At 45.0% G+C, this 24,649-nt stretch overlaps 1 protein-coding gene and 1 long non-coding RNA gene across 2 annotated transcripts in view; one reads left to right on the top strand and one right to left on the bottom strand.

Annotated features, from left to right (window-relative positions):
• Nucleotides 1–3,097, bottom strand: part of arid1b (AT rich interactive domain 1B (SWI1-like)) — a 156,856-nt gene extending 153,759 nt beyond the window's left edge. Inside the window, exon 1 of the mRNA XM_052086448.1 lies at nt 1,579–3,097. Within this exon, the coding sequence (XP_051942408.1) occupies nt 1,579–2,769 (1,191 nt within the window). The 5' untranslated portion in view covers nt 2,770–3,097. The remainder of the gene's footprint in view (nt 1–1,578) is intronic.
• LOC127614978 (uncharacterized) overlaps nt 1–24,649 on the top strand; it is a 289,388-nt gene that overhangs the window by 182,386 nt on the left and 82,353 nt on the right. The gene's annotated exons all lie outside the window — the stretch shown is intronic.

Raw genomic sequence — 24,649 nt, forward strand, 5'->3', positions numbered from 1 at the left:
AATGTTATCATTTCTTGTCACCATCCTATTGATGCACAGCTTAACCCCTAAAACATTTTTTTTCGTCAACATCCAACAATTGTCCTTTATTAAAACGAAATGATTCCCCCTCGCCCCCTCAGTTTACGCTGCATTTAGCCCCCTCTGCCCTCCAGTTGTCCAGATGTGTCATCAAGTAGTGTGCATAATTTAGCGCATCTAAAGCAAATCTGAGGGGTCGGGGGGGGGGGTATGATTCTCACGGGGACAGAAATCCCCCGTTTTTCCCGGTTTTCCCTGGGTGTGCATAAAGGTCTTCACACTGCTTACACCAGCAGTGTTTCAGCACAATGCTCCCAGAAGAGTAACGGTTTCCAGGATGAGAGCAGTCTATGTTGACAGTTAAAGCCAGCAAAAGGGGGAGGGGGAATAACTATGTCCCCTCCCACTACTGAGGTGCCCTCACGCAAGGCATTCGACAGCCGCAGCTGCAGCCAAGAATAGATGTTAACTTGCAGGCATGTGAATAATATTTTTTATGGAAGATGCTCGACCATGAGTCACATGATTGAGAAGAATGCACCAAAAGGGGAGAAAAAAAACATTGGTCTTGCTACATTTCCTCTCATTTCTGTATGTTAAACTGAAAACAAAACAGAAAGATGCTCATTGTTGATTTGGCTTTTTTATTGGCAGCTGCGTACTTCTGATTATGAGTACTTCTGTCGTCTTGAACGCAGCACTTCTAAAGCGCCATAAAAATGGCACATCCTTGCACTTTTTTTCCCCCCCAATGTGATGTCTTCCCTGATGATCAACTTTGCGATAAGTACGAGACAAATCTTTCAGGCCCACAAATTTCAAATTTTGGACTCAGCCTCACATTATTGATCATAATTTGGGGCACGGGCGGTGGGGTCGTCTGTTTGAATTTTCAGCTCAGTCGCACAAGAGGAGAGGAATGGAACGCCATTTCGAGCATTTAATCGGGAGAGTTATGTGAATTAATGAATATTTTATGGAGGTGTTAGCTCAATGAGTGGTTTAAACACAATATACCCTCCAGCCATGTGTTATGGAGCACTACTGCATTATATATATATTATATACACACACACACACACTCACACACATATGTGCATATAGATATGTACAGTGTTGTGCAAAAGGCTTATTGCAGTTGCTATGTTATTCTCTTTCATTTGAAACAAGTAACAAGCAGGTCAAACAAAAAAAAATGTGTGTCAAGAGAGCTCCTCCTAAAAATGCACTAAATGTTTTTCTAAATGTATCCGAATGGGACAGGAAAAGAATGACAATCATTTTCTTATTGCATGATAGCAATGGCACAATGATGAACTCGGTATGCAGTCCAATGTTTCTCGCGTCGGCAACAAGGTACGGTTAAACTAATTATCAGCGTAACACACCAGCTTCAAATAAATACAGTATTTCTCATATTTTTCCATCATGGTGAGTAGATAATGTTAGATACGGTTAGCCAAAAAAGGAAAACACCGATGGAAAAATATGCCTACGCTGCCACCAAAACACTCACAGCTGCACACATACTGTATGACGTTACGGTTTTGACCTTACCTGACTCCTCCCAAGGCCTTGCCCTCCATTGCCTGGACTAATTGAATGTGGATGGTTCCTGGGCTGCCCTCCCCAGCCATGGGCTGTGGTGGCTCCATACTGAGGGCCCACATCTTTCCCCGGCCCCTGCTGCGCCGAGGATCCACTGTAGTCTTGGTAGGCCCCACCGTAGCCCCGCATCATGGGGCTTGGTGACGTGAGCAGCTGATTGAGGGTCGGGGTGGCCCCCGAGGGATGCTGCTGCTGCTGCTGCTGCTGAGTCGGCCCCGGGAACCTTTGGAAGCCACTGGAAGAGGCTCCCAGCGTGGGCTTGCTGTGGCTTGCTGAGGAGTTGCCGCTCATCATCAAGTTCTCAGGTTGCCTGCACCCAGAGGGGCCCATCATGCCGTAGGTCCCACTGCCGTACCGTGTCCGATTGTAGGGAGGGTACTGGTTGTACTGGCTGTTCTGGTATCCTGCTTCATGGGAATTGTCCATGCTGTTGTGTGGCGATGCTAGCCCCATCCCTTGCTGCTGCTGCTGCTGTCCGCCGTGTTGCTCATAAGACCTCGTTGAGTAATAGTTGTTGTTGTTGTTGTACTCTGAACTGTTGCCCGTCGGCCCCATGTTGGCGGGATCGTACCTTGAAGACATCATCCCCCCAGTGGATTTCAGATGCGGCTCTCCTTTACCCTGCACCTGCTGCTGTGACTCCACTTGACCTCCCAGAAGGTTCTCTTTCCCGCCGTAGTGGTCCACGGTCCCTCGGGGCCCCTGCCCGTTGTTGCTGCTGTGCATCTGACGCTGCGGATGCGGCGCAAACTGGCCGAATTGAGGCTGCGGTGTCTGGGACTGAGGGAGGTCTCCACTCCCGACGCATTTCAGTTTATGGTTGCCGATCAGTCCCGCTTCCATGGGGGAAGTGTTCGAATTAGACGATGTGAGGTTATTCCCATCCTTGGCGTGACCCGCGGAAGTTGAACGCACCATGCCGGGCTCCGTTCGGCGGTGACGGTCTACGTTATTCAGAGTGCCATCTCCGGCGGCCAGCATCTGCCCGCCGCGCTGCTGTTGTACGCTTCCTCCCACTCCTCCTCCTCCACCGACTCCTCCGCTTCCTCCTCCGGATTTCCCCGAATTGAGCTCCGTGCCCAAGCCGCTGGATAATTTCTTGGTTTTGTTATTTCTGGAGGGAGCCACTTGCGCAGCCATGCTCACTCACTCCAACATCTCAGCGACCGCGACCCTCGGCCGGTCTTGCGCGCACACAGAGCTTTAAAAAAAAGCGCAAGAAGTTGAAGAAATACAAGATGAAGGATATTTGAACAAACTTTAATCTAGCGCCGGTGCTCTCGTCGTCGTAAGTGGTGGTGGTAAAAATTGCGCGTCAGTCAAAGCGTCATGTTGAAAGTTGCTCTTTTTCGGCTTTGAACTTTTTCTTCACCCATCCGCTTCTCTCCTCCATCCCGGGTCTTGATGATATGTAGCCGTGTCTCCCGGAGCCTCTGTGGCCCAGCATGGGATGAAAGAGCGAGAACGAGAGAGAGAGAGAGAGAGAGAGAGCAGGCTCGACCAGTTTATCCGCCTCCAGAGCTCCAGCGCGACGCACATGGAAACTCCGGAGTGGAGTCTCGATTCATGTTGCTTTGGCGTGCCTCGATGTCGATTCTTGAGGTGTTGATTTTGAATGTGCTCGGTGAGGACCATCTTCAAATTCAACCCAATCGTACAACTTAAATAAGGAGGCCAACTTGTTTATTTTTTTCAAGGTATTTTGCCTGTTGGCAATGACTACTATTAAAAATATGTTTTTTTGGGGGGGGGGCGGGGCTCTTGAAGGCATCGGTCATTAGAACGGACCATCCACACACCCCACCTTACAGCACCCCTAAAACTAAACTCACAAGGCATAAATAATTATCACATACGTGTCAACTTGTAATTGTCAAAGGGGAACCGTGAGAAGGTTTGTTTGCCAGCTCTGGTTTTCCCTCCACCCTCCGTCTATGTCCCTTGACTCAAGCCAGTTCTTTGCAGTTCTGACAGGAGTCGGACACACAAACTCAAAACCAAATGCTGCCTTTTTTGAATAAGAACAAATTGACAATTTATACCAGCTGTGGACGCCATGTTGCACTAGTTATCTTTCGAAGAGCCATAGTCACCTTGTCACAGTTGAGGAACCATAAATGTATTTTTAAAAATAGCACATATAGGATAGGAACTGCATTGTAAAAACTACAATAAAGCAACTTTTCTATATTATATTTATATATTGTCCTGTACTATATGTATTGTGCAATGTATGGTGTGTTGTGTATGTGGTATGTATGGCTCGATGCACGTAGCAGCACAGAGGGCCTCTCCTCTGAGACAACTTTCTCTACAGCTGACCAAATAAAAGTCAAATTCAAATGATCTGCATAAAGACCATTACTTCGTGTCCCATCAGTTCATTTCATTTGCCCTGCGCCAGCAGCTTGCGTGAACAAACTGGGACATTTTTCAAAAAGAGGCGCGAGGATGAAATAAAATGAAAATCAACCCCAGGCTGCGGACTAGGACCACACAAAAACCAAAGTCTACAAGATACGCTCCAACCCATCAGTGGTATTCAAACATGAATGTAAAATAGCGCTTAGCAAAGACGCTGTGTGTCTCTGCTGGGACTTGAATAAGCAGAGGCTCTGCTTTGATGAGATCAGATGCATTTGATCAACAGAGGGAGCTGTAGATGAAAGAGGGGCGGGGGAGGAAAAGGGGGAGGGCAGGGAGGGAGGGGGTGCTGGGGGAGGATTTGGGGATGAGTGCTGCTGAGGATGGCCGTGGTAATGATTAGAACTGCTGCTGCCCGTGGTGCTAAAGACAAATATGATGACGACGATGATAATGACGAGCATGATGATGATGATGATGATGATGGTGAAAGTTATGCTAATTATAGTGATGTTGAGTATGATATTTTTAGCTACATGTTGCTTTAGGTCACAAAACAAGGAGACGTAACCTACTTCATTATACGTTGTGCAGGGAGAACATAAAATTGTCCATGACAATGGGAAGACCCCTGCTGGAGATACGGTGTCATTACAAGTGTGAGCTTCATAAGCGTGAAAATAAGGCTTGCTTCTTGTTGTTGTTGTTGTTGTTTTAAGTGTATTTTAACATTCTTGACTGCGATACAAGTGTAAAAATAAGTTCACAACTGTATGATTAAACTATGCGTGAAGGCCCCTGACTTGTTCCATGTTGCGTTAACCATGCATGCATTGATTAACGCACAGCTGACTTTGAGCAGGAGGTGGGGTCATTGTGGACCTGTCCACAGTCAGCCCTGGGGCACATATAGACCAGCAACCCAATCACACACGTTTCAAGTGTTCAGTTAACCCACTGAGCATGTTCTTGTGAAGTAGCAAGTAGCCATTTGAACCAAACGAGTCACCGCTGCCCACCTTTAATTCATAATATTGAAAACGGTCAAGTTGAAATCTAACGTTACTAAAAGTGTAACTAAATTAAAAACCTATTCAAATAAACCTGCTCCATGTGTACAGCGCCCCGAGACAACTTTTATTTTGAGATTGCGAGATATAAATAAAACTGAATTTAATTGAATTGAATTAACTCACAGTGTATTAACACTTTAAAAAAAGAAAAAAATGTGGACTCACCATTGGCTGTATTGATGTAAGATGCGGAGTAGGAATGCTTCACACATTTGCCTGGGAGGGCACGTCACACAAATACTAGAGAAAGCCAACTTTGCAGTTTACATGATGTTTATTGATTTTTTATGTCAACTTGCTAGCTTTTATGATCACTCAGGACATATGTTGCCACTTTCATAATCGACTACTACGATGTAATAACTCCCATTTCTGGTTCTAAGGTCATCGACATTTTCTTCTTCTCTGCTACCCTAACGTGGTGAATTCACAAAAAGACCACTTTGACAACAACCTATCATGGATATTCATTAAGCTTTGACAAATTCCTACACATTCTGTTACCGCGTAGCAATAGAAAATAGAAATGAAAGCACATTGATGTGACTGACCACTCACACCAGGGATGCTTGGTCCCACTTCTGCAATCGGAAGCTCTTTCACTGGAGTGAATCCCAGGAAACCTGTCATAGCCACTAGGCTTTATGTGTCCATATGGCAGAAAATAAAAGCCATAACAGGGTTATGGTCCAACAACAAGGTCTCAGCGGTGCTCACCATGCACATGCACTATGTTCAGTGTATAATAGCATCAACTGGACCAGATGGCTATTTATCTAACTGTATGGGAGACTCCAAAAAGATGTACACACACACACGGGTTTTTTTTTGACTGGATGTGTGTGTGTATGGGGGGGGCAGATAGATAGAGAGAGAGAGAGAAAAAAACAAAGAAAGACAGAAAGCAAAAGAACAGACAACCTTTAACAATGTAAGATGTCAAACTCAAATCGTGACTGGTCGTGTGCACCTTTTGTGATTAGAACAGGCCTCAAATACACACACACACACACACTATAACACACTTTCTGCTTTCCGTGCTTTGTACACATGCCGATTCTGGCTCCTGTCAGAGTGGCAGATCAAAGCCTCAGCTCTGATCTCATCTCGAGCAACACTATAAGGCTGACAGTGAGAGGACCGGGGGCATTAGCATATTCTATGATGGCTTTTCATGCCGTTGCCTCGGCTGCAGTTCGGGGTGTGCTGGCGCTGTGGCTTTGCAACTCTAATTTCCCTCACCCACTCATTAAAAAAAAAGCCTACTGTTCTCCCATTAATTCGCAGACACACAGATCTGTTTGAATGGCGAGTGCGTACGTGCACCAAACGGGAGGTGCCGGGCGGCAATGGCTCAGCGCATTTGCATTTATGTTTAATTTATAACCTTCGGGGGGCCCCCCTGATGCAGCAAGATTGAAACAATAACCCCAGACAAACGGCAAGGAAAAAGAGGAGGGAAATGCACGCAACAAGGAAGTGCTGCGAATATGTGCGCGAGTGTTTGTGTTCGCATTGGCAAGGATGCCGTCAGGCCTTACGCATTTGCGCATCTGCGTCCCAGTACATGCGAAACACACTGGCAGAGAGGCAGAGGTCTGCAATCCACGGGGGATAACATGCCAGGGTGAGTGTCTGTCAGGAGGAGGGCTGGAGTGTGTGCTGGGGGGGGGAGTCTGCAGGGATCTCCCCCTTAGCAGCAGAGCACAGAACAGCACAGCAGACAACAGCAGAAGCCCGGCCAAGCAAAGAAAGTGGGTCAGCCCGGCACACGTGCACCGTTCAAATAGATACAGCACTGCGAGCATGTTTGCCGGGAAGAGCGAGACGTGGAAGAGAACGCGCATACTGTTGTGGGTTGCGATCACCAGGGAGCGCCCGATAGCCTCATTTGCATGAGTGATGTTGGAGAAGATGTTGTGCAAGAAGCAGGTTGGCTGGTTGGGGAGGGCCAAAAGGCAAGCAAACGCCGAGAGTGCGCCATATGCATCAAATTGATCCAAAGCCTTTTCATTTCAGGCTTGGGTAAATAACAACATTTGCATTGATCAGTCTGAAAAATCCACCTACAAGAGGCCTGGGAGTGAACGCAATATGAGAAACAAAACACGGCTCTCATTCCTTTCGGTTCCTCGCGGAGTTGAGGGCCTCACCAGAGCCCCTACAAACAGCTACGATGGAAAAAAAAAAAAAGCCCCCACCAGAGTTAATGCTATTGTGTCTGCCTGTATACTAAAACATCGAATCACAAAATTCCCAAGTTGCGGCATGCTCTATTTATGCCTTATGAAAAACATGACTCAAAAGAAACAGCGAGCAGCGCTGCTCTACTTTCACTGTCAGCTATCATATGAAGTGTGAAGACGAGGAAGAGGAAGAGGGGAAGATAGCGATGCAGTGGAAAGTAGAGGAGAGTGATTTTCTTCATCCACAGATCCCATCCCGATGGTGACAGGGGACTGGGCTCTCAGTACCCCCCCCACGCCCCCGTCTAGCCACACACTCTCTCATATATAGATCTCCAGATCTCTTTCTGATGCCTGTCACTGCTCCTTTTCCATCCCTCCTTTCTCCTGACTGTAGGAATGTGTGAAGTGTCCCCCCCCCCCCCCCAGAGGCTCCTTCTCAAAAGACGGTATTTACAAGATCCACAGTGAGCCCACTTTTAACTGCCTGTGAAGAACTTCTTCCACCGCCTTTGATGTGCCAACCTAATGGGGAAGAGCGCGCCGGCAGTGGCTGCATATATTAGCGCGCAGAAGCGAGCTAATCCACTCGCATCGCAAGTTTGTCTTCGCGCTGCTCGCCGTACAAATTTCACCTGCTGCATGGCTTCTGAGCTAATGCTACCCCCAACCCCTCCCCAAATAACTGTGGTACAAAAAACACGAAAGAAGTAGCGTATGTCTTCTTTGACAGCAAATCGGTTGCTCTGGATGCAGGCGATAGTTTGATGTTTATAGAGAGGCCTGCTGGGATTGACTCCAATTTATACTAGACGATCATAAAAAAGAACCTTATATTAAAAAAAAAAATGCTGGATCTCTCAGATTAAATCTTAAAACACTCTTACGTTGTACTACAGTCTACATAACGATAGCTTTTTTTGCACCCGTCCGCCCGGAATTCTCAACCTCAAACCCCTTGAACACAACAAGAAGGGAGATTAGGCCACGCCCCTATTGAGTTTAACGCCAGTGGTATCCGAGCTCACGTGTCCTTCTGTATGCCCCTCCCCCCTAAAGACATCAATGACAAATTCTTAATGACAGTGTGACTAAAAAAGTCTAGACACCCTTGTTCTAAATGTCAGGTACAAATATTTAAAAAAAAATTGACCAAGATAAACATTTCAAAACTTTTTTCACTGTCACCTAAATAACTCAATTAAAAAAAAATCTTTTAAAAAGGGGAAATAAAAATAACGGCGATAATGGGAGTCAGCACACACCTGCCACAATGGATTGAGATGGTGTTTTTTATTTTTTATTGGGGCGGGAGGGGTGGGGGGTGGGGTGACGAGCAGGAATGTGTTTGCGTAAAACATATTTTCTGCAATTATGGTGAAAAAGTTCAAAGTTGTTTCTATCAGATCACAATACATTTTCCTCAATGTTTTATGGAGATTTCAAGTGTGTCTTAGTCAAGCTGCCGCTGTTGTGAAAGCGCTATATAAATCAGCATGTATTGAATTGTATTGTAAATCTAGCCGGACTTGCATGCTTTTCTTTTGAAGAAACGGCTTCTGCCTTGCCACCCTACCCCAGAGCCGAGACATACGGAGAAAACACATGATTGTTATCACATGTACTAAATATCCAGTACTTGCCAGAAATTTCTGCAGCGCCTTCAATGTTGCAGCGTGTCGCTTGGCAGCCTCCCTGACCAGTTTTCTTCTCATTTTCACGGCAGTTTTGGAAGGACATCTCGTTCTTATTCATGACACTGTTGTGCCATGTTTTCTCCGCTCGATGATAACTGTCGTCACCGTGGTGTATTTCATGCCTTTGAAATTCTTTTGCACACGTACTCTTTGTGATACTTGAACCCTTTCGGGGACAACGGTTACTAAAGTGGACAGCTTACAATGTTATCGGGTTTCACTGTAACAGTGGTCATCAAACTACGGCCCGCGGGCCGGATCCGGGCCGCCTCCACATTTGGTCCGGCCCCCCTGAACAATACCAGAGAGTCTTTTGATTTCTTTTTCATCTATGTATATTTGTATTTTATCATAAAATGTGGCTTTTGCAATAAAATATTCCTTAGTTATTAACTATTTTCGTGATTAACTATTAGCTAGTAACAATTTCATAAACACATACAGTATAACTTGACATTTGTTCCATCCTTCTGCGGTCTGTGCCGTTATCTGGCAACCCCAGAAAAAAAATCCTAAACCCGTCCCTCTCAAAGAGAACGTACTCATGGCGAAAAGGTGAGGTAAGAGAAAAAAAATATTCAGAATACATGGAATTTAACCCAAAATGGAGAAACGATTTTTTTTTTCAATGCAAAGAAAAGATTGTCTGTATCATCTGTCGGTGGCGGTATTGAAAGAATACAATCTTTGGAGACACTATGAATCCCGTCACAACAACAAGTACGATTTTTTGCATGGGAAAATGAGAGCAGACGAACTGTCAACGCTAAAAAGAGGAACATTAGCTCAGCAAAATACATTTGTACGCCAAGCTCAGCTGAACCAGCCATCTGTTCGGGCTAGCTTTCGGTTTGCTCAACTGATAGCAAGCAGCGGTAAGGAGAGTTTGTCAAGAAATGCATGAATGCCGTCGCGGAGGTGGTGTGTCCCGAGAAGAAAGACGTCTTTAATACTGCGAGTGCATCAAAAAAAGTTATTTGATTTTGTGTGGGTTTCTGGGGAACAATACATTTTTACGTCTAGGTACTCTTGCAGTCACACTTTTGCTGTTACAAACTGACCCCCCCCCCACCCCCCCCCCCCCCATCAGAGAAGCGAAAAGTTATGTGGCCCTCACAGGAAAAAGTTTGGGAACCACTGGGTTACAGGTTGTCATTATTGAAAGGGTTGAGCAGTGAGCTTCATCCTATGCTGGAGAAGCTCTCTGCAAACGATGGCTTATGCTGTACGACGTGCCTGCCCAACTGCCAGGAAAAGCCTTCTAGAACAGTTGAATGGCATCCATCTATCCATTATCCTCTGCCGGAGCCAATCCCGGCTGACAGTAGTTGAAGGTTACATTCATGGTGGGAAAGATTTTGATCTGAAATTTTTGTGTCACAGGGGTGTGGAGTATTTGTACGACTACCGCATAGCCGTATTTTCTACTTGGTAAAATGGTAAAATTGTCCAAATACTTTTCTATTTCTGGTTTGCTTGTTCTCAATCTCACTCATGCTCCACACAACAACAAGGCCATTGAAAAGACAAGTAGGGCTAAAAAAAAAAAGTTTTACCTTCAGCATAAGCACAAACAGTAAAGTCTTTCAGAACAAATGGAGGCATTTGGAATTATTTTGAATTCGGCTAATTAGCGTTATGTTTTTGTTTGTTGTTCAGGAGCCACGATCAAAGAGATATTTCACCAATTTGTGTCAGTTCCGGGGAAGAAAGGAAGAGTTCGGAGGAAAGATCCCTATTAATCTCTGCAGGTTTGCTGCACTGTGTGTTAGGGATGCGCATCAAAACAAGACAATTAAGAATTAATGAATGTGTTGATCAGAAGTTAAACAAATCTCTACATGTGCACTATTTTTAAAAACAACTTCACAGTGAAGAAATGGCACTGCGCAAGTTGTTTTACTCTCACTTTTTTTTTTATGATTATGATGATTATTATTATTATTTCTCAGCTCCCGGCTTCAATTTCAGTGTGCACCCAGTCCTCCCTGCTCTGTCTGAGTGGAAACATAAAAATCAAAGGGATGAGGATGGATTGACCCGGGAGCTCAGAGCCTGGGAGCAACGGGCTGTTTTGATCTAATCTAATATTTATGAATAACTTCCTTGATATTTCCTCCGCTCCGCGAAGCCGACGGCTTGTACAGTGTTACACAATAATGTCTTAGAGGGACGATGACAGAGATCAAACGGAGCTCGGGCACCGAATCCAGTGCTCACTTGCTCCGTGGAGCCTGAGAAGGATCTCAACGGCAAGCTGCTCTCTCTAACTCCCGTCTGATTGAAATGCAAGCGCGACTACTCCGAAGCGCCGGGGTGAGATGATATTTTTATTTGTGTCTCTGTCAAAGGGAAATGAGCGCAGAGATGGAAAACACTGTCGCCATTTGAGCAGAAAGATGAGCGCGACTGGGTCTCCGTTTGCCATTTCATTTCATTCAGTGCATATTTGCCCAAATATGTGTTTTTGCCATGGAGATGGCACGCCTTTTCATCGAGTCAGCCTCCCATGAAACCATTCTGGCTGTTTGGATCAGTAATGGCCTCGGATGTTGCCCCCTCCCCCCCATCTCTTCACAAAAGTCAAGTGTTCTCAGACATGTTATTTCCCAAAGTGTCCTTGCTCCAAGGATCTATTGTTAGCCTAATGGGGGCTAACGACACTAAGACTCTAATTATGGAGGTCAGCAATAAGCCCTGATAATATTGCGGGCAAAGTGGGTAATTTGTGGCAGGACTGTTGAAGGGTTGAGGGGGGGCGATGAAAAGCAGACGGGGAAGTAACTTGGAGGGTGGCGGGGGGAGGGGGGGCGGGGGGTTGTTTTCTTGTGTCAGCACCTTGTCCGCCTTTCCCCTAATAATTCTCAGAGCAGCGAGCCAAACGGCGGGGGAATATTAATGGACTGTGTGACATTATGGTAGTCGCCCATTGAAATGGAATATTTGATTATATTATGGCCCCATCAACAGGTAATTTCTCACGAGGTTTCATCTGTGTACGCTCCCATTTGATATTCCCTGCATAGCATCGTTCAAGTGCCCATCCTTCTTATTTGAAGCATATATTATACGTACAAAAGCCCCGTGCTTCAAAATCCATGGCTGATCTGTCATCATGTGTTCATTGGATGTTTTGACACAAAACTTCATATGAGGGGTTGGGGGGGGGGGGGGGGGGCATTGCGATATCTGACTACCGTAGCTCTAACCGAAAATCTAGAAGGGGGTCTGCCCTTTCCAGCTATTGCGGCTTCTATTCATGTTGTTCCGACTGTGGCCATTTGTATCCATTCGTCCAGCAGACCATTTGAGAGGACTGAAGTCAACGATCGCAATCACTATTCTAGTTCAGCGAAAACGTGTTTGAAAATGTAAACGGGATTTTATGTTCCCGCATCAAACTCGTCTACACATGGAGAGGAGGGTCCTTAGGAAAGTCATTTTAAGATGGGAGTTCGCTCAACCGGTCTACATGTGTTTTGTGGATGTGAGAGAGTTCTGTGGGGGGCACTTGGGTAATATTGGATGCCAAACCCCTTGAAACGGTCTGTCCGGTCATTGAATGACCGATGTCAGAGTTGAGTCTGCCTTGCTGGCAGTAAATCGGATTATTTTCCAGGGAAGGTTGGACTCAACCAAGGCTGGACTTTGTCAGCGATTCTGTTCATAAACTTTACGGATAGAATATCTCGACGCAGTCAAAATATTTCCACTCTCAAAAACATTATTCATATATATATATATATATATATATATATATGAATAATGATTGCACTATCCAGGTTATAGGTCACCTGAATGGTTGAAAGATTTGAAATGAGCGTTCTTGGTCTTATTTCTTTATATCACAAAAACTGGCACTTGAACCAGGGTGTACAGACTTTTTAAACCTACATCAAGGAACCAAAAAAAAACTGTGCTGAGTGGAGGGTACGAAATTGACTCAAAACAGACAGGTGAGTAACACACAAGAAGGATAACGTTATGAGCATCGCAGACAGGAAAGTAAGACACGGGTTAAGAACACTGAAAAACAGAAAGCGCAGTAGATGGAAAAAAAACTAAAACCTAAAATCAAACTGCCCCTCAAAGATTATGTGAAATACAGTCCGGCGTAGAAAGCCAATGCCCTTCCGTACAGTATGGTGACAGGCCTGAAAAGACAGACACCAAAGCAAGTCAGCAAGCCTGTGCCTATTCTGTCAACACCAAATATCAAAGCCCTTCTCCCACGAGTAATCTGTCCAAACAATTAAAATGGAACCTCTTTGTACCATCACACTTAACATGTCAGACAAAAAAAAAAATAATAATAAAATAAAAAAATAAAAGAAACGGGCCTGGGCTATTGGAGTGGCATGCCTTGATGCCTCCTGTGACAAGCCCCACAGAGAGAGCAGCGTGCCAAAGGAACAATGGCACTGCTCAAATTTCAAATATTATTTTGACACTAAATCAAATGTTGCTCACCATTACGGTGGAGAGAAACCTCCAAGAGTTAACACTTATGAGACCCCATCGGTGAAATAGGTAGAAATACCAACACAATATCCTCCTGGCATTTTTTTTTTTGACATTTTGAAGAGATATGGGAATCATTTTACATTGTGAAATGTTATTTCATCGTGGGGATGAAAGCTCTGAGGCAACATCTGAGGCTCATGAAAAGCTCCCGACGATCAATGAGGGTTCCTGGGTGGATGTTTGATTTTTATCTGCCTCTCATTGTGCCTCCCGGTACAAAACCGGGTTTGCTGCCATTCCGTTGCAGATGCTTTGAATACAAAACATTTGGCAGATTTCCTGTGGTGGCGGTGACAGGAAATCTTGAACATCTCGTAACAATTCCGAAATTTCACAGATCGGGCCCTTCCTCTTTGTATGGATGATTGTTTCGATGATGCTTGATCCCATCAGCAATTCTGATTGGACCAGGTCTAATCACCCATCCAACACCTCTTATTGGAGTAGCTGCCATCTGACCCCTTTTGTGATACGACAATGGTCCTTTTTCAAAATTATTTTCACTTCCTTTTCACAGTAATAAGCTTGAGTGGCTTTAAACATAATAGAAAGCAAGACAATTTCAGGCGCCTTTCACTGTGCTCTATACATAATCCCAAAGATGAAATTCCTAATCTTCTGCCAAACAGGGGATACTTTTTTTTTTAAAGACCCCAATTATGCTCAGCCAGAAATTAGCAGCAAAATGTTTTAACATGGAATAAAAGCAAGGCGGGAGAAAACAAAAGCCAACTGGTTAATAAGATTATCTATGCCAGGCGCCCAGTGCACATTTATTGTAGTTCACACCACACAAATGAGAGCGATTATAAATCACATTCATAGCAGCCTAATCCATGAAAGACTCGTGATATGATTACTTTCTCTTACGTTTTGTGAGTGAGTGTTATGGATTTATCTTGAATCCTGAGGAGTCTTTAAAATAAAGCTGGACATGAAGGCACTAAATAGTCAATTGAAGATTACTTAGCCGAATCTGTCTGAGATAAGTAAATGCGTTTTGGAAGCAATCACAGCGAAACTCCCAAGAAATATACTTTCGATGTCTAAACGCTGATACATTTTCAGATCGGAAAGATTCACACTCATATCTAGCTAGTGTTGGGCAAGTTACTTCCAAAAATAACATGCCAGTGGTACCTCTACTTAAGAACGTCTCTTTATATGAAATTTTAATGAAATGAAGTTACGAAACGTCTCAACGGTAAAATATTGCCTACTCTCACGAAATAAATTTCAAGATACAAAAGATTTTTTAAAAATACAGTATGGGCTGCCAGTCGCAACTCCAAGTTTTCTGAACTCAACATGTTTATATCTGCTTTCCCATTGGCTACTACCGAGCATCATCCTGGCATCCCATTGGCTACGAGGGACCTCTACGGTACGTGTTTATGTGTGTAGATAGATAAATAGATTTGTGTCTATGCAACGTCCCAGTCAATCGCACGACTCTCATTTATTGTGAAATCATTTAATTGTAACATGTATTTTCCTTTTACATATTTGGATGCATTTTTATGCTTTAGAAAACATTTATACAATACAATACAATACAATACATGCTGATTTATATAGCGCTTTCACAACAGCGGCAGCTGTAACAAAGCGCTTTACAAAACAGTTAACATAAAAGTAAAATAATAAACACAACACATAACATAAAACACGGACAGTCATGCAGTTCTAACCACTTTTCCGTCACACGCTTTGTTGTTTGAAGCAGTTTGAAATGAAAGAGGAGAGAATCAAAGTGTCCTTTAACCAGTGGATCAGAGACGTCATGCTCAAAATGTGCACACGTCGGCTACAAGCTAAGTTTCAAAGTCAACAAGAAGCTGTAGCATCCATTGACGAAAAAAGAGATTGGTTCACTTCTCCTGTCCCATGGAAATCCATTATTTATGTCTGAAATGTGGGGTGGGGCTTGGAACGGATTAGGGCGTTTACATGGAAAACACGTTTCGACTTCAAAAATGTTCTAGTTAAAAAAAATCTTCCCGAACCAATTCATTTCGTAAGTAGAGGTACCACTGTACAGAGTAACTATTTTCACTTGGAGCAGAGTTGCCACTAATTTGAAATGAGGGGTATTACACTTGCACAATCCGTTCCACGTGCAAAGTAAATATTCATATTTCCACCCACTTTCCCAGAGTACAGGCCATTACTGATAAATGGACTGAAATGTGCAGCAGAGGTTTGGCATCCATTCATCCATTTTCTATACTGCTTATCCTCATTAGAACCGAAAAGTCGGACATTCGTGCTTCCTATTTTGAAAACAAATTTTCACAACACTGGCTTTATCACAAAGATTGTCATTACAAAAAAAAAATCACAGAACATACTTACTGTAAGATGACTTTAAAAAAAACTAGAAATCGGACTGCTTCTTAGCATGCAATTCTGAAGATGTTTTCTCTGCAGTGTTTCTTTCATCTGTCTTGGCTGATTACAGCCACCTTCATCCCTGACCTCCCCTTAGTTCCTTACAAGGTCAAACAGCTCCCATTAGACAGAACCAAGCCAGAGAAGTCTCCAGGTCGTGCATTGTGAAGGTCAGAGGCTGCATAATGAACTGGAAAATGTCAGTGATATTACACCCCATTTAAATAGCGGCTTTTCCCGCACCAGTAACCGCTGTGAAATGTACCGCCCTCCCCCTCTTGGACCCTGAGAGCTTAGGCTGTGGGGTTTGCAAGTGATAGAATGCCGTGATTTCATTAATGACTGAGTCTGCCATCCGATATTACACTGTAAACAAGCAAGGATCACCAAGGGAAGGTCATAAAACCAGCACATTAGTGCCTAAACTAAAAATCACGCATTGGATACGAAGGGGGGGGGGAAAAAAAGCAGTGAAAATGGAAAATAAAACAACAACTAAATGACAGAGTAAACGCATTAGTGATACGCTTTCTTTTAATTTAATTGTAAGTGTAGGCTCAGTGAAGTATCACAGCAATTACCAATTATTTTGATTCTTCACAGATTGAAGCACACACACGCACACACACTGACGCACACGCACACACACACACACACACACACACACACACCGCCAGGAATGTCAACGGCTGCATAAATTATCGTGAGAATAAAGCAGGCGAGGCGACGGGGCTGAGACGCAAAAAGGGCATCCAAAGGAGAATGTTAATAATGATTCCTCTAAAACAATTTCCATTAATTTTCAGCCAGCTCACCAGGGAGTAATATCTACATGCCCGAGGCAGGTTTAAATTGCATAGTCTGCCTGGAAAAAAGAAGACGAAGCCTCCCCAGTGTCCAGCTGCTCTCATCAGATCAGGATGAGTCAAGGGACACTCATGAGACAGATGCACAACAGTCGAGGCACGTTATTAATACAGCAACCAATCCAGAAGACAATCGGCACACACATGCACACGCACACATTAAAAAAAAATATTTACAACACACAGGGTGTATGCTCAAGCAGCTCTTTTCTGCATTCAGACATATTTTGTTGCCATTTTGGCTGGGCAGCACGGGCAGATTGTGATTTTGTGCGTGTGTGTGTCTCAGTACATAGCCTTCAGACAATGTCAAAGGTAGGACGTGAAAAATGCTATCATTTCATATTCTGACTCCCTGCCAGGGAATATGTCACCGGGACACCAGGTCACATACCCAATCAGCATGTGAAGCCGAGGGCCGGGGCCGGAAGCCTCGTCCAGACGGGAAGGAAGGCAGCCAGCTCATGTCACGCGCAGCAGCATCAAGGATCGTCTCCGTCTCCACCTAAAGATATACGCTGGCGCCTCGCCTCTGTTCAAGGCCCGTATGAGCTTGTTTTGCCTGCTACGTAACTTTGGCGAGCCATGTCTCCTGCACACCTGACACAGTGTGAGCGGGCTCAGCTTTACGTGGGGTGCTGCGGGGTTTAACAGGTGATGAGCAAGGAGTCTTTCAATGTAAGAAATCATTGTTCATTCAATATGATGATAATAATCGGATACAAATAATCCACGCGTTCCTTCTCACTCGCAAACTATAATCACACTCAATAGCCATTAAAAAGCAGCATTTGTTTTGCAACTATTGTGACCGCAAAGAATCTCACTGGGCATTGAGGAAGGACTTGGGAGCAATAACACGGCATTATTACCGCCAATATTTGTATACAAGACTGCCTTCAACATTATTGCGAATTGTAACAACATAGAAAATGGATATACGCTCCCTCACTATGAGCAACGTTTCCTTGCCATAAGTGTTTTCTAATACACCCTTGCCCGCGTCTCCGAGAGGTCGGCTTCCTCATTTGCAAGTGAGGGAGTGCGAGAGGAGACGGCTGCCCACCAGCCTGTCCATCAGGCAAGACTCATCTCGCAGAGTGGGAGCACACACTTGAAGCGCTGCGGATGTATGCGTTGATTAATATCGGGAGGGTGAGGCAGCGCTCGGGCTGCGCCTGTCGGGGAGGAAAGCGGGAGCCAGCGAGAGGACAGTTCGCTTCAGTCTCGCCCAGGGAGAAGTCTTGCCAAGGGGGTAATGAGGCAGAAAGAGGCTGAGAGCACAGTGGAGAAGGCTGGAGAGGAGAAGAGGAGGCACAAGGACAGGCTGCCACATTCTGCCCACCTCATACGCACCTTTCATTCAATCTCTCTGTTCTCACCTACCCACAGCAAACTCCATCAAGGTTCCGCTGGACATTCTCATCTTTCACAATGTGAACTCCTTCCTCCCTCCCTGCCACTGAATGTTCTATTTATTTGAAGACCAACCTAAAATACATTGCATGGGTAACCCTTCATTTCTTCCATTCCCATCGTGAAAAACAAACAGGCATACATACATACTATTATTCAAAAGTTTGAGGTGACTTTGAAAAATAGTTATCCATCCATTTAGTAATGCGCTTATCTTCACAAGGGTCGCGGGGCATTCTGGAGCCTATCCCAGCTGTCTTCAGGCAGTAGGCGGGGGGGACACCCTGAACTGGTTGCCAGCCTATCGCAGGGCACACACAGAGACGAACAACCATCTTTGCTCACACTCACACCTCGGGACATTTTGGAGTGCCCGAGCAACCGCCCATGCATGTATTTGGAATGAGGGAGGAAACCAGAGCACCCGGAGAAAACCCACACAGGCACGGGGAGAACATGCAAACTTCACACAGGAAGGCCGGAGACGGACCTCTACACTGTGAGGCAGATGTGCCAACCAGTCGTCCACTGTGCACCCCCCCCCCCCCCACCAACCCCACCCGCACACCCCTCTCTCATCATTATAATGTCTCTATGTATATTGTTAGAACTTTGACCTTGCTTTATGATTTTCAGGACCACTGGAATTCAGATAAAAATTCAAATTGCTGAATCACTGTATTAAACATTCAAATCCTGGGTCTTTCCTCAAAAATGTAAAAAAAACAAAACAAAAAAAACCTGTTGAGTAAGTGTACTAAACTCAAGACAAACATCCCCATCCAATCAGTACACCAAAATGTACAAGTTAATAAATATTTACTCTCGCTTTGATTTATGACTAAAAATATCCTGTCTTGCGGTGTGAGCAAAGCTGAAAAAGAAATCCTGGCTTTGCACCAAAGTGTAATGAGTTCTAGTTTGGCACAGGCCCCAATCTCCGCTTTTTGCATAATCCTACAAACAAACAGCGATGAAAACAAATCTCTCAGGGAAGGTGACAGAAAACATCCATCCATCCATTCACTATAGCTTCCATTCTCATAGGTTGCCAGCTAGTCACATATAAATTAATTACCATTCACACTTACGGAGACATTTTGGAGCGGTCGATAAGCCTACCATGCATGGTTTGGAATGTGGAAGGAAGGGATTACATGGGGAGAATTGTTTCCGTTTTATGCAAGACGTTTATTTCTGTGGGCCACCACCATTTGCTTTGTCATGAAGGATTTCCTTTGCTATGAATGATTGAAAGTGTTCAATCATCTGTAACTTATGAAAATTGGAATGTGAGTGTGGCTGTTTAAGCGTGGGAGAAACTTACTTCGACATATAATGAATGGATAGCTAGCTAGCTAACTAGCTAACTAGCTAGTTAGCTAGCTAGCTACAGTCAAGAGAAAGATAGATAGCTAAGAGTACAATCACTTGATGAAATAAAATTGACAGCATTGTTTCCAGTGTATGTTAGACCTTGAATGTTCAACTTTATGAATTTGAATATCCAGTTCACTTTTGTGTTTGACATTGTCCCCGAGTTTGCAGTCTCCCATTCCGCCTGCCCGCCTGCCTCCTGCCACACTCAGACCCTCCCACCTGCCTTCATGTTTGATTGATACCGACTTTAGATGCCATTTGGAGATTTGAATCCCGGCTGAGTTGCTACGGCAGGAGCTGCAGCCTTTGTCCAAGTTTGAGGCATGACAAGGACAAATAGGGAAAAATAAAGATGGCGGGAGGGTGCAGCGGCGAGTGCGGCCTCTGCATCTGATGTATTTTAAATGACTTTGACAGAGGAATTTCAACAGTCTCACTGGGCTGGTGCTAATCTGATGTGAGAGGATGCCACACTGAGGCTGATGGGACACACAGATAGAAGAAGGCTCAGAGGCATAAAAGGAGAGAAAGAAAGAGAGCGAGAGATAGGCTCCCTCAGCTGGTGAGAAAGCTTCCCTCTTCATCTTTTCATCTCTGCAGTCTTTCTCACTTTGCCGCTGCCTTCCCCAGCCGGTTATATCCATTTGCCACCGAGCCCCAGCTCTCCTCTTCTCTCCCCTCCATCTCTCTCTCGCTTTCTTTATCTTTCACACTTTGTATCAAGCAGCCTCTCGGTTCCCTCCATATTTCTCCTTGTCAAGCCCTGCACTCACCATTCCCCCCGCCACTCCCGCCCTCTGTCTTTCACAGCGATTTAGGAAGTCACAGCCTCTCCCTTCCATTTATGAAATTGCTCATGTTATTTCCTGCACCACCGACCCCCCGCGCCCCCACCCCTCCTTCAAACAACCTCTGGACACCCCCCCAGCCGCCTCCCCCCGTACATCTTAGTGGATGGCTGCATCCTCTCACAGTCTAGTCAAAACACAACCTCACTCCTCTTTCCAGCAGACACACTGCTCAAAGGCCAGTGCTCTCAAAACAACAACACAAATAGTAAGGCTAATATTCTCAGACATCAAGACTGGCCCCTGACTTGACAACCCTGCCACAATAACACAGTGAGGTTTTTTTTTAAATCCTCACCCCGTGGCCTCCTGTTCACCTCATGGCCTTGTTGCCAGCCACCTGAAAGAGGCACATGCTACCCCAATTTACCTTTGGCTGTAACTTTTTTTTTAAAGCTGACTGCTCAAAGGCAGCACCGTTCGAAGCTGCCGCAATCATTTTCAAGGCTGCCAAATATGGTTCGCTCCGTAAATGCAATGCATTGCTTTCAAGGGAGCTTTCAAGCATCCTGGTGTAGGCTAAGTGATATTCAGAAATGAGGCCATGAGATATGAGTGACCCTATTTAAGATTTTTTTTAAATACACGTGGGCAATTGCTTGGCGTCGACTGACGGGCGGAGAATCGAGATCCAGCACTGTATGGTGGCAACAATCTTGACAACTCATATCGCAATCAGCAGCAGTTTGGCAAGTAGCAAATGCCAGAGATGGGCAATTTACAAAATGTTGTCAGTCGGTCATTTTTGGATTTGTGTTTTACTGCGTTTGTACCATGCAATAAATGACTGAAAGTACATCGGCAACTGTGGTTCTCCGTTTTGTTTTGGGGGGGTTTCCCTGCTCATTATATCTGAAGCATGCTCATTACTCAACTTTTGGCCAGCAATATAAAGAGAAAAAATAATAGATGAACCAAAAAACGACAACAAACTAATTCGTTGAAACACTTGCTAGAGACAAGATATTTTTTGTTTTCTCCAGTACAGGACATCACTGCATGTCAGCTGAGCTTGTTTTATGAATTCATATTTCTCACAGAAATCGCAAAAAAAAAATTAAGTTCCATTCAAATAGAACACTGCAATCCAATAGAGCAGTTCAGGTAAGCTTAAGCTGAGACATGACTGTGCATTGACCAGCAAGCTATGGATGACTTTGGATGATCCCACTGTGTCAAGGCTTCATCCGTCCTGATGAGAGACCAGTTCGGTGTTGGAGCCCATTTTCAGACAGGGACGACTGTTTAAGCTCCCCATGCATGGCCTGGGTGATGAATGGCCACCGCTCCCAAGCAAAGAAAGGAAAAAGCCGGTCCGAGAGCTCTCAAAGGATCAATATGTACACACAGTGGTACCTGCTTCGCATGCTAAAACCGCCAACCAGCACCAGTCCTCTGTCCACTGACAGACAAGCCTCTGAGAGCCAGTGGGCGGTGGAGCCGACTCCGAAGACTCAAGGATGCTTACGTGAAGGCGAAGGTGCATACGTGGAGTCTGTCAGCAGGTTTCCAGAGTGGCTTGCGCGTCAGAAAACTCAAGGTCGAGTCGGAACACGATACACATGTTTATACGCAGGCTGGCGAAAACCGCAAGCTATAGGCTAGACTGACAAACGTATTATAGAAATAATGAATGCATGTCTTTTTCACTCTCGAGATAACACAGAAGTGCTAATCCATACGTTTATCTCCAGTCGCATTGATTACTGCAATGCTGTCAAAGAACTACAGTATTAGCAACTTAGAACGACAGCAAAATTCAGCAGCCCGACTGCTGACGAGGACCAGAAAGCGACCGCACAATACATCCCTACGTGTTTCATGATTGATTTTTAAGGTTCTGTAATTAATTTTGACATCACTTCATGGTGTTTGGCCTTCTAATCTCGCAGATCTTTGATAATATCAGCTGCCGCAGGCCCCACATTTAGTTTACCTAAACAGATTTTGTGATTCTGTTTTTCTTTGTAAATTAACGAATGGATCAAAATGGGTTGGGAGTGCGGCAGGTGGCAGTAGATGAGATGTGAACCGAGGAAACAACAAGCTGTGAGCGGCTAATAGCAAAGAGAGGAATAACGATCCAATTGCTCAATCTTATTGTGGCCCCAATGCTGCGAAGGCCTATCACTGCCTTCTAGCCCCTCTGTGTGATTTGATTCCATTTGGAGAGCCTCATTTTCCCCTTGATCTCACACATTAAGGACCTTGCTATTCAACCGGTCGGGAAAGACAGTCAGAGCAATGGACTGGATTCGCACGCAGCTGCCGAGACAGAGGCAGGTCAATGTTTTATAGCCTTTGCCCTGTCCCGTTTCATCTGCTGGCCTGTAGTTCACAACATGAGGAAAAATAAATAAACATTGTTGAAAAGGTTGAGGTCAAAATTTGGCTTTTTGGGGTTGGGGGATGGCAATAAAGATCACCCTTGGTGCGTCAACAAACACCTTAAACCGCTTGTTAGCCAATCGCAGGGCACAAAGTGTCAAACAACCATCCGCGCTCACAATTTACACCATAGGTGTCAAACTCAAGGCCCGTGGGCCAGATGTGGCCCGACACATCATTTTAAGTGGCCCACGAAAGCAAGTCAATGATGACAACCTCAATGATGTTTTCTAAAATCTGGACCAAACTTTCAAATTTTCAGATCCAATAAATCAGCAACATATTGTAACCATTTTCATGTTACCAAACCTCTCATTACAGTTACTGAAACAATAATTGAACAAAACATTAATATTGACTTCTTGGTATAGTTTCAGTCATCACGGCCCTCCAAGGGAAACGGTCATTGTAATGTGGCCCGTGACATCAATGAGTTTGGCAACCCTGATTTAAACTGTTCAATCGCCTGCCATGCATGTTTTTGGAATCTGCGAGGAAACCGGAGTACCCAGAGAAAACCCACGCAGGCCCGGGGGGACATGCAAACTCCACATAGGAAGGCCGGAGCTGGGATCGAACACACAACGTCTGCATTGTGAGGTCGACGCGCAAACCACTAGCTCACCGGGCCGCCGTTCTGTTCAACAATGACATCAAAATAAACACACCCCAGTTCCTCATTCCAAAATGCCACCTTGTGTCCGCGGGTGTGTGCGAATGCATGTGTGACATGCTGAGGATGGGACTACTGTACAGCACTGGTCTGCCGAGAGAAACATTCAGCCAATTATCCCTCTTAATTATCTATTGACCAGATGGAATTGATGTTTTTGGAGAGCTGATTGGATAATCAGGAATGTTGGCTACAATTAGTCTCCTTGGACGAGCGTGTTCATCAATCCAATCTGGCCTCCTTATTTGGGTCGTCTGTCGTCAGCTGCCTGGTATATTCACACTCAGGGTTGCTTCGGTTTCAATGGTTTGAAACATCAAAATGTTTCCTCAGCAAGAGACTAAAAGGCAACTAGCCATCTTGTCCCCTTCATTAAACTCCACATCTGGAGACAGGTAAATGCAGAAGTTTCTTGTGGAGCCTGATATCCAAATCGGGCTATTTCTGAACAAAGAAGATCCCACTTGCACACAAAGAACCCCGCCGCATTCATTTCTGCCCCGTCTTGCTTCTTGAATTAACAGCCCATTCTCTTAATTCACTTGGAGGGCATGCTGGCATAAAACCAGGAAGGCAGCAAGAACAGGAGCGCGCAAAAGAGGAGTGACACTTGATTGGGCCTCCACTAATTAAACCCTACCTGACCCCAGTGTTAGGACATCATTAGTTCTCCCTCGTAATCATCACACAGCAGCGATTCCATTCTGTTTAGTCCCATTGTGAGTTCCTGGAACAATTAAAGGCAGATCGGGGGCAAGATTGAAGCTAAATAAAGCAAACGTCTTTTTTTAAACGCATGATTCAAGTTTGAGCGGCTCGGTCGATGGTCGATTCGTTAGCGTGTCGGCCTCGCAGGGCAGAGGTGCACGGGTCGATTCCTGCTCCGGCCTTTCTGTGTAGAGTTTGCATTTTCCCACCGGGCCTGCGTGGGTTTTCTCCGGATACTCAGGTTTCCTCCAACATTCCAAAAACACGCATGGCAGGCTCATCGGACCCTCTAAAATTGTCCCTAGGTGTCAGTGTGAGTGTGAATGGTTGTTCGTCTCTGTGTGCCCTGCGATTGGCTGGCAACCTGTTCAGGGTGTCCCCCGCCTACTGCCCGAAGACAACCGGGATAGTCTTCAGCATGCCCGCGACCCTCTTGAGGACAAGCGGATCAGAAAATAGATGGATGGATACATTTTCATATCACTATATGCCTGCGTTAGCGCTTC

Source organism: Hippocampus zosterae, chromosome 14 (genome assembly GCF_025434085.1).
Source record: "Hippocampus zosterae strain Florida chromosome 14, ASM2543408v3, whole genome shotgun sequence".
NCBI classification, from domain to species: domain Eukaryota; kingdom Metazoa; phylum Chordata; class Actinopteri; order Syngnathiformes; family Syngnathidae; genus Hippocampus; species Hippocampus zosterae.